The sequence below is a fragment of the Alligator sinensis genome, unplaced genomic scaffold (genome assembly GCF_000455745.1).
Source record: "Alligator sinensis unplaced genomic scaffold, ASM45574v1 scaffold502_1, whole genome shotgun sequence".
Classification (NCBI taxonomy): Eukaryota; Metazoa; Chordata; order Crocodylia; family Alligatoridae; genus Alligator; species Alligator sinensis.
Window position 1 is genome coordinate 2,715,652 of NW_005841896.1, and position 10,764 is coordinate 2,726,415.

General features: G+C 39.1%; 1 protein-coding gene across 4 annotated transcripts in view; it reads left to right on the forward strand.

The window, feature by feature from the left end:
- PDE3B (phosphodiesterase 3B) overlaps positions 1–10,764 on the forward strand; it is a 165,021-nt gene that overhangs the window by 150,277 nt on the left and 3,980 nt on the right. For all 4 annotated transcript variants that reach the window (XM_006018231.1, XM_025197420.1, XM_025197418.1 and 1 more), the window contains 2 exons: positions 9,083–9,286; positions 10,134–10,295. In XM_006018231.1, the coding sequence (XP_006018293.1) occupies positions 9,083–9,286; positions 10,134–10,295 (366 nt within the window). The remainder of the gene's footprint in view (positions 1–9,082; positions 9,287–10,133; positions 10,296–10,764) is intronic.

Here is a 10,764-nt window from a genome sequence, read left to right on the forward strand (position 1 = left end):
AGCTGACAGTCTGTTACAAACAAGGCAAAATATGGGACAGCAAATGATGCGAGGAAAGTATTGGAATGCCTTAGTAAGAACAGGAAAGGAAAGAAGCATAGGGTGTATGGAGAGATTAAAAAGAATAAAGTTAGGAGGATGACCTAAGAATTAGTAAGAAGTATTTTAAATAAGGTAGAAAAATAGAATGAGGAAGCCTTGTTGACCCCAGTCAGTCCTGTTCATTCATATATTAGACAATTATTATTTTATTTTTTTTTATTGCAGCTTGCTTTTTTTTTATTACCAGAATTAGAAATTAGGATCACTGCTCTGTAGTTCCCCAGATTCTGTTTAGAGCCTTGTCTAGATTGGCATTACATAAACTTACCCTCCTGTTCTCTGGTACAAAGATGGCTTTTAGCAATTGGTTACCTGCTAAAGTTAGTAGATCAACAATTTTGAGTTTGAGTTCCTTCAGAACTTTTGGTTGAATGCCATCCAGTTCTGGTGATTCATCACTATTTGGATGATCAATTTCTTAATTTAGATCAGCGACCAATATTAAGAAACTCATTTTGCTTCTATGCAGTAGTCTTGTCCTTCCTTTGTGTTCTTTCTTGCTCTCTTATAGTCCAGTGGTTCCACAGCTAATGATATTTTAAAAATGACATGTCTAGTCATTTCTCAGATTCGATTTGTGCTGTCTCCAGCAGGAGGAAAGAGGATATACCCATTTATGAAACAAACAGCTAATGGGAAAGTACAAAAGTAACTCTGAGAATTTAGGAAGCACTTTGACAGACTAATGAACAGCTTTCTCAGCCACCCAAGTGAGATGCGGACATCTTGTGGGGCCTCAAGGATGTATTCAGTGGGGTGCACCAGTGCATGTACACTCCCCCTTGATCCTATTCTTTCTAAAGTTTGAAACCATTTGCCTGTCAGCAGCATTTCTAGTCAGGCAGTGCTGAGGGACTTGCTTGACTTCATGGCTCATTATAATATACCAGGCCCCTTCTGAACTCTCCATTCCACAGGTGTTAACAACCCTCTCTTCTTTTTAATCATCTTGATGTTCCACCAATCAAGCTATTGTTCAGCAATTTTGCTGTCTGTTAGCTTTTCCTGGTAATGAAGCTCCTATTTCACAGCTCTTCAGATCTATTTTTAAGTAATTCCAGTGAAGTTATATTTGTTTTTTGCTTCATTATTAAACAGAATAAAACAGCCCTAGGACCTTAGCATAACAGTAAAGCACTTGTTTATTTTTAACTGGAGAAAAATGTGTTTTATATGTAATGATGCATCTCACCATCTGCACCCTCCTTTTCAAAATTTTAGATCTACCCATGTGGGGCCCTATCTATTTCCGGGGTTTCTCTTATTCAGTGCATTGTATGGCTAACTCTGGCAAGGTCTCAAACCCTATGAGAGAGCCTGGAGGTGGGTCTACTTTGCCAGCTCCCACAGTTCTGCTTTACTGAACTACTGTGTGTGTAAATGTGAGGTTGCTCGAGAACAGAAGAAACAGCACTAAAAAATAGAATTTTTCTTCAAGGAGCCACAGCAGAATGACAGGTCCCAGGACCCCATATCAAATCCAGCACTTTGCTAGGATCAAAAGACCCTCAGCTTAGCTGCACAGACATCCATCTGCACTGCGTATACTTGCTATAGGAGAAATTCTAAAAATACAACCTTAGATCTTTAGGTTCCCTAGTGTTGTTAATCAATACCTCTGACCATCCTCCAGACAACATTAAGTACTTAATAGAGTTAATAATTTTTTGGTATTTTTTCCTGGGGAGAGGGGTTAGGCGGGTTTGGTTGGAATTTGTATGAGGTAGAACTTTGGAGCTTTTAAATTTTGCTGAATTACTTTATTCGTTTATTTTTGGTTGGGGAATGTAAGCAGGTTGCTTAGCCAGCTGACTTCTGCAGGCATGTTTGTTCCTTGAGGAGCTCCTCAGCCAGTTATCCCAAGCCGAATATAGTCTTTTAAACAAACAGCCTTTTGCTCTGGTCCTTGAAGCTCCCTGTCCACTTACAGCTTGGTTCCTCCTCTCCTCTGCTTACTCTTCTGGGAGCTTTTACAGGGTCTTTTGTTTATCGGATGCCCCACATCTAGGCTTTCTCCCACTGTTACAAGGGTATTGTTAGTTTATTTGCTTTGGTAGAAGGATGTCACTATTGAGTGTCATTTTTATGGTAGATGGATCTTTTTTGCAAGTGATTTTGCAAGTGTTTCTTAAAAATTATCAAAATCTAGATTTACCTGATTTTTTTTTTTTGTGTGGGGAACATTTTTTGTAATCTTTTGTGGAAGTTGCTTTGAAATCTGTTTTTCTTTGATCCAGATTATTTTGTACTCAGCTCTTACAGGTTCATCCTTAGCTTTGTTTTTTAGTTGCATTGTCTCAGAGGAATGTAGTTGTCTCACCCATTCATAGGGTCAGTGTAGTTGCGGCTTGTTCCCAGCTTGAAGATATAATACTGAATTCTTAGCCCTGTCCCAGAAGTTCACTGAGTCAATGAAGAGATTTGAATAAGGGCCTGAGGCACTTGTGGCAGCCTAAAATATGAAGAAAGTTGGCAACTGAATTGCACACCAACTGGAAGCCTGTGCATTGTCTTCACATAACGTTCAGACATAGTGAATTAGCCTAGAAGTGACAAATTCAGATTACTGTGTCCATGTCTTCATTTGGGAAGATGTAAAAAAAAAATTACTTAGCAAGCTGGAGATGAAAGAAATTGCTTTTTAGACGCTATGGCTATGGCGTTGTCCACTCTTAGAGGGAGGTCCAGAAGGCTTCCAAACCCCTGCACCACTTTGAATAGGGGCTGTATTGTCAGAAACAGTATCTCTGGTTCACTCTAGTGTTTTCCCTAATGTACTTTGGCATACTCCTTTTCTTCAGGTGAGTCCTTAAAACTCTGCCTTTATAACTTAAGGTTAATCTGGTCTGATAATGGCACCTACACATCAGGAAGGATTATGGGAAAGTTGCATGACACAACCGTAAAATGTGAAGTGATCAGTCACTAAGAGGGCACCAAACCATTTACATATTCTTTTGTCTTCCACTCCACACATCAATCGCACTTCTTTCTCTACCTGCACGAAAAGTAGCACTATGAGAAATAGTGCCTAGCCAGGGGCTTCTGGGGCTGTTTGTACCTGCTCTGGAGCAGGAAATTCAGGTGAGAAGGGGAGGACCACAGGGATTGCCCCAGTCCTCGGGGACCCGGCTAGCTCCTGCTGAGCCCCACAGTCCAGCCATGCAGCTGGGAGCCATGTGGTGCAGAGCGGCCGGCTGGCAGGTGGGCAGGAAAGTGGGGAAAGCAGCGGTAGTGGTTGGGGGGGGGGGAGTGGAAGTAAGCAGGAGTGCGGGGCCTTCACCAACGTCCTGGGGCCAGGGCTAGGGCCAGTGGGGCCCAGAGCAGGGCAGCAGGAGCGCGGGGCACGAGCTGGCAGGGGTTCTATGGAGCTGGGGCCAGCAGAGAGAGCGGGGAGCTGGCCCGGCTCCATAGAGCCCCTGCCGGACAGGACCCCACTCCATGTTCTGGTTGGACCAACAACAGCCTTGGCTATGTATCTATGGTTGGGGAGGGTGACAAACAGGAGGCAATTCTGGTTAACGTTTTGCAGCATTTATTGACCTTATTTTACATGCTTTAATATTAAAACAAAGTATGTAAGTACTCTAACTAGTTGCTTGTACATATGGATATACAGTTAAGAAGAGCCAGATTGTCAGACTTTGTCTGAGCAAGGATGGTATTCCCTCTAACTTTGCTGTTGATGATCTTTGTAGGGAATTGGTGCTGCTGGGATGTATGGACCGGGAAAAAGTCCTAGCAAGAAGTAATTGTAAGAATCCCTTTTAAAAGAGTAGAAATGAGAAGAAAAGTAGCAAGTACACATATTTTACAGAGAAAAAATAAGTGGCTGTTTGGGAGGCCACTGGGTTAATTTTTGAAGAAGCCTAACAAAGTACAGGATTGTCGTCATGGGATATGTGCAGTTGCTAGACAACTCAATGTAATAATTTAAAAAAAGAGAAATACAGGAAGTAAGGTAAAAAAAACCAATGCGGAGCTTATTGCTGTCTATTAGTAGGACAGCAACTCAGGATTTCACAGACTTTTTGATACAGGTTTTTGCTCTTTCATCTTGCTTGACTTCCATATTTGAGTATTTTTCTCCTTGTGCGTCTCCATTGTTCCCTGCATTCTTATGCATTTCTTACTTATAGTATGCCTGACTGTTTTTGGTGATCTTATAACCCATATGCTATGCATTTATACAGGTCAATTAATGATTGATATTAGTGTTTTAACTTTTGCCCTGCAGAGTTGGTTGTGCCTCAAGAGTGACGTGTACTGTAGCACTTATCTAGATGTACAGGATGAACTAGATGAATTTCTGAGCTATAAACTATGCCTCCGTCCTATGTCTTTGGTCCACCTTCTACTTGGGCACTCAGTGTTCTTCAGACAGCAGTGTAAAGCGGAAAGACCTGGAGCCCTTGACCCTTACTTCCTACTGTTTTTTAAAAACATTCAGCTGTAAAAGCTCTCAAAATTCTGGTTTTAGATCCATTTCTACTTGCTGGTTATAAATTACTGCAATAACACAGGATACTAAACTGGTATGGAAGATTTTTAAGATTAAAAAAAAATAATGTGAAGAGAAAACATCTCCTTGTGTTCACATATAAAGCAAAACTTGTAAACAGGGCTGTGCAGCTCAGTCAATCTGAAATTTCATTTTTATCATCTTAAGTTCTCTGATGGAAAAAAGTAAATCAAATATACCATATTTTTATGGGGGAAACCAATTTTATCTTGTGCAAATAAATTATTGAATCATTGAGAAATACTGAAAACTCCACTGAGTTGTTTTCAGCTACAAAACTGTTAATGGAGATGACACTAATAGGATTGCAGTATATGATACTTTAAAAGACATGCTGAAAAACAAAAGGGAAATAAATTGCACATTTCTAAATGGGGTGAGAGTGGTGTTGTAGCTGCAGTGGGCCCAGGAAATATACAGGTGAGATGGGTTTTGATCTTTTATTGGATCAACTGTATAGCTGGGGGAGAGATCTCACAAGTTTTCAGCCATGTACTGCCCTTCCTCAGGTCTCCCGTAGAAGATATCACATTTCTAGATGGCAGCACAATACTTTACTCTTTGGGCCATGCAGCAGGTGACAGATCTTGTGAAAATCTAGTACTTGGAGATTTAGAATGAAAATAGGCTGAATTACTGTCTTATCTTGAATCATCAATGCAGGGGTTGGCAGCATAGGGGCCATTGGCTCCAGCCTGTGGAGCTGGTGGCATTGCATATGCTGGGTTCTAGCTGGGAGGCTAGGTGGGGTGAGGGGTGTTGTACGCACCATGCCACAGCCAAGCAGCCAGATAGTAGTTTTGCCCACATGGTGGCTGGACGGCTGAAGTGCTTTGCCTGTGCCGTGGCAGGGAGGAGCGGTGGCAGACGGGTCAGGTCAGGAGCACTAGTTCACCTGGGACCTGAGCTGGGTTGATCTGGCATGTGGTTCCAAAACCTTGCCAGCCACTGAATTATTGTAATGTCATTAGCCAGCACTAACGCTTCAGGTGATCCTGTATATTCTGCTCAGATGCCATTATATTTCTATATGCTTTATATAAATATTATCTCTATAGGAGATTAATGTGATAAATGTGAGCTTTGTCATGTGCATACTTCTGCAGGGATTTTCCTGTGGTTTCTTTATTTGTGTTTTGGAGATATGCAGACATATTCATGAATCACAGAAAGATTGAGGTACAGTAGGTCATTGAACGCCAAATCAACTGCCTGTTGTGCTGTGTTTCTGCACTATGGTTTCTTTCCTTCTCTTAAAGTTCTGCAAAGCACTCCTGTTCTTTTTTTATCAGGAAATCTTATGCTGTGTGTGTAACCTTGAAAAAAATACCTTTATAAAGTTCCTGATACGTTCTTTGAACTGCAATCTCTGGCTATGGATGAACAGACCTTCTAACTGCTTCAAAAGGAGGAAGGGAGTTGCTTTCAGGAGTTTGCCTCAGCTCTTATGCTGCAGCTGTTATCTCTGTATGTTCCTATAGTGATACAATGAGCCAAATAGCCATAAATGTAACCCTGAATGAAAGAGAGTTAAAGTTGCAATGATTTTGCTACTGTTGTAGTGCTACAGGAACACACAGCTAAAAGTTAAATCTTAGGGTTCCTGATCAACTGCCTGTTTTCATAACCACACAAGCATTGGTCCCAATTAGTATTCAGTGTTTTACTCTACTTACCATTACTTGTCTCTCCAGTGCCAAACTGCAATTGATTTCTAGTTTTTTTCAGTCACGGTGAGCGGCCTTGAGTTACTGTTATTTTTATAAACATTGATTTAGAGGTTAAATAAATAATAGCATTACAATTTTTTTTTAAATTTAGGAAATGAATCATGTGATGGCCATGTTAAGATTTTGTTCACTCTTTTGTAAATCTTGAATTAGTTTAATGCTCTTTACACATCTTTCAGCTTCTTTCCTGCACTCAGTATGGCTTGTTCAGATGCTGCTCTCATGGTTCAGATCTTAACATTTTGAGAAGGGATCTGTTTAATAATGCACAAGCAAAGATATACAGATCTTACTTGAGGACACTTTCTGGTGTATAATACACCTGTAGGCACTGATGTGACCCCTACATCATACCGAGGGCACCCATGCATTCATTGACCCCACTGTCTAGTGCCATGTCATTCTTCTCTGTTCACAAGTCCATAATCTAGGAGAGGCTTAAAGGTGTTGAACTTTTAACTTATGGGATTCTCTTCCTCTTTGCTTCTGCAAGCATTAATGCAGCTAATGAGAAACTACTAGGCTTTCGAGAGTTACTTTTTTACCTTAAGCAGCAGCAAGACCATTCGTCACACCAGGCTATCAGCAATATGGGGAGCATAGAGCTGCAGCTGCCTTTACTGAGAGAAGACATTGAGAAAAAAGTTCTAGACATGTTGAGGTTATGTAGAGATACTCTGAATCTATAGACTTTTCAGCTCATCTCTGTAAACTTGCAAAACTTCCATTTTTTTAAGGTGTGCTCTTGGGGGTCTGTCACCATTTGGTGAAAATGTTCTCTCTTCTACCATGATCTCTGTCTAAGTAGGAAGGCAAAAACCCTTTATACTAGGAGTTCTTTCCTTTTATTCCTGAAATCCATTGATCTGCATTCTTCCTTGGTCTGGTCAGATGGGAATGCTAGTACTCAAACACTTGACCCCCTGGTTTTTTGGCTACCTTACTCAAAGCAGGGACATTTCTTTAAATGATGTATTCCACTTACCTGATTGCCTGTTTCCTGTTGCTGAAAGAAAAGTTGTGCCATTATTTTGCTTCATAAACTTTGTTCTAAAGTTTTGTCTCTTCTGAAGTTTTGAAACTTCAGAATTGGAAGAAACCATTCAGAGAAGCAGCTGACTCAGTCTTGGGTACACAATGTCAGCTCGTATGTGAAGTCTACTCATGGTGATTATTCACACCTAACTCAAATGGCTGTTCCTGATAATTGGAATCATTACTAACTTCTGCTGACAGGAGCTTTGCCACAAAGTTGATGGATCATGAGCCATGGATCTGATCCTTCAGGGCCCTGCACTGCCTCCACCCTCCTCGCCATCCCCATGTGCTGGGATCAGGCCCTGTATGCCCCATTTAGCCCATGAGGGTCCCCATAGACTCATGGGGAACCCTGTGGGCTGGATGATGTGCCTGGGGCTGGATCTGGCCTGTGGGCTAGGGGTTGAGCATCCCTGGAGTAGACCAGAAGCAGCCGTGAGCCAGAATACACTGAGATCGATATTTTTCCCAGGTTAAAACAAGGAAAAATGTAAGAGTATAGGTGACAAGCATTTTTTAAAAGTTTACAGTTGCTATGGCCGTGGTTGAAAGAACTAATTAGGACAGGGCCGCAACCTTCTGGAACATATGTGGATATCCAGGAGCCTACATATGTTCCAAACGCACTTTTTTCTAAGTTTGGCAATCAAAGATATCTTGCATCTCACAAATGTTAATTAATCCAAATGGACAATTATCTTAAAGACCTACACTTAATTAAGGGGTAGAAGGGGTATTTTGATTAGACTTTATGTTCAGAAAGTTAATGTAAAGGTGATGATTTCTACAGTATGAAAAAGAGTTATAGTCTGTTGAATGTATTTAAAATTATTTTTAGACCTTTACTGTCTTTTTTGGAGCATTGACACTTGTTGGGCATTTTATTTACAAACTGGCAACAAAGCCGCATCGGCTTTCTGGTAATCGATGATATACCACAGTGCGTGTATTCTTGGAGACCCAAGAAGGTCCTCTAACAAAACCTGTCTTGAACTTGTTAGTATTTCCAAGATTTACATATAATAAAGCTCCAGCATTCAAAAATGCTGCATCTCTTCATAATCTTACCATGTAGTATATCCCAGTTTAACCACTAAAATAATCTATCCAAATATAGACCCCCGTCCCCAAGTCGCATTTCATTTTTAGTAATTGATTGCTATGCACCGAGCTGAAATGCAAGTAGACTAGAAAGGAATTGTTGTAAACTGGCAAATAATTCATACAGAAAAAGATGTTAATCAAACTGTTCACTTCAAAGTAACGTTTTAAGAGAAAATAAAAATTAGTAGTAGATACAAAGTAAACCTAAATGCAAAATGTTTTTTTCCTAAAAATATATCTTCATCTTTATATTTAGTTTTTATTCTGTATCTTTTTCTTCTCCTGAGTTCAGTCATTACAATACAAAAGCAAAATAATGCTTTCTTCGACATTTTTCTTGAACAAAACTGTCTTGTCATTATTTAGTAGGGTTGGGGTATTGTTGTAATTGTGATGGTTTAGGAAATGACCTGGAAGCAAGGCTTTTTTGGGAGTGACAACTCTTACTGACCAAAGGTATAAATTGGGAGAGATGTTGGATCTGCTTCCTGGCACAAATTGATATTGATTGTCATTATTTAGTGTTTACACTTTGAATTGCAATTTCAAAAGTTTATTTTTCCGTTTCCTGTTTGTTTCTTTGTAGGCTGTGCTCTACAATGACAGATCAGTCCTAGAAAATCATCATGCTGCCGCTGCTTGGAGTCTCTTCTTATCTCAACCAGAGTATAATTTCTTATCTAATCTTGATCATGTGGAATTCAAACGGTTTCGTTTCTTAGTGATTGAAGCAGTCCTTGCCACAGATCTCAAGAAGCATTTTGATTTTCTTGCTGAATTTAATGCCAAGGTTTGTTACAGAAATAAATACAGTCAGCATTTATTGCTCAATATGTATTGCTGTTAATAAGTTAAATTTTAATAACTTAGAATTGCAGATATCAATACAGTAGTAGGAGAGGCAACTAAAGTATCTTATACAATTCATTATACTCAGAACCTTTAAATCAAGCTGTTTTTAGTGTATTCAAAAGTACTAACATACTATTCCATTCTGACATGCTTACCTGTCAGTAGAAACTTAATGATTATACTTTAAAGTATTTTAACACACACAGACACACACACTTGCCCACCCACCCACCCAGCTCAAAAACTTTGGACAATTTGTTTCCTAATGATAGTGTGTGTTCATTAATTTAATATCTACAATAATCTCTTTAATTTGCACATAATTGGAAAGTTGAACATCCTGCACTTAGCCTTTCAATCAGAAACATTTTCTAGATGAGAACTTCAGAGTAGAGCTATGTTTAGAAAAGAATTGAGCATTGCTGAACATACATGAAAATCATGACTTTGAGAGAAATAAAGTGTAACAAAGGGGAAAAGGTATATTAAGATTGATAATAGTGGAATGTAATAACTGTACAGGAAACTGATAATATTATTGTTTCAATTTGTTCTGATTTCTTTATCGTCCAAGGTGGATACCTGCTGCTGCTGGTACTATCCCATAATTGTGTTTTTTGGAAAAAACAAAACTATCTTCTCTGATAACATAAGCCATAAAATGATACAGAAAAATTAGTATAAAAGTGCACTATTGTGCACAGGTTGAAAAAAGTGTTAGCATTAATGTTTAGCTGCTATTTACATGAGTGTTCAACATGATCTTAAAATGTCTGCTTAAACAGGCCAGTGATATAAACAGCCCTGGTATAGAATGGAGCAATGAGAATGATCGCTTGCTGGTGTGTCAGATATGCATCAAACTTGCAGATATTAATGGCCCAGCCAAAAGTAGAGATCTGCATCTGAAATGGACCGAAGGCATTGTTAATGAATTTTATGAGCAGGTGGGTATGGAAAGTATGAATTTTTTTTAAGTAAATGGCAGAGGGATAATGCTACAAAGGATTTACTAGTTAAGAATTATTCTTTTTTTTAACCCTTTTAGAAAAACTATTTCTTGCTTCCTCTGCTGTATTTTCAAGTAACTTTTCTATAGGTAGTTTATTTATTTTACTTTCTATTGATTGACTTAGAAGCTTCAAAAAAAATCTCCTACCAATTTAGTCCACTTCTCAAATAGATAAATTTACTTGGTTGATGAATATGTACATTTTTATAAATTCTGTGCATTTCTTAATAAATTCAACCTTGGTGGTAAACTGCATATGTAACCTCCTTTGGGGGCTCCCTGCTTTACTTGATCTGAAGTACATAGGTGCTATATTTGAGTGCTTATTTCTGGTAAATATCTGGAGAGTTGGTTAAAAAAAAATTGAAGTTTTCCACAGAACATTTTTGTTTTCAGTCTGTTTC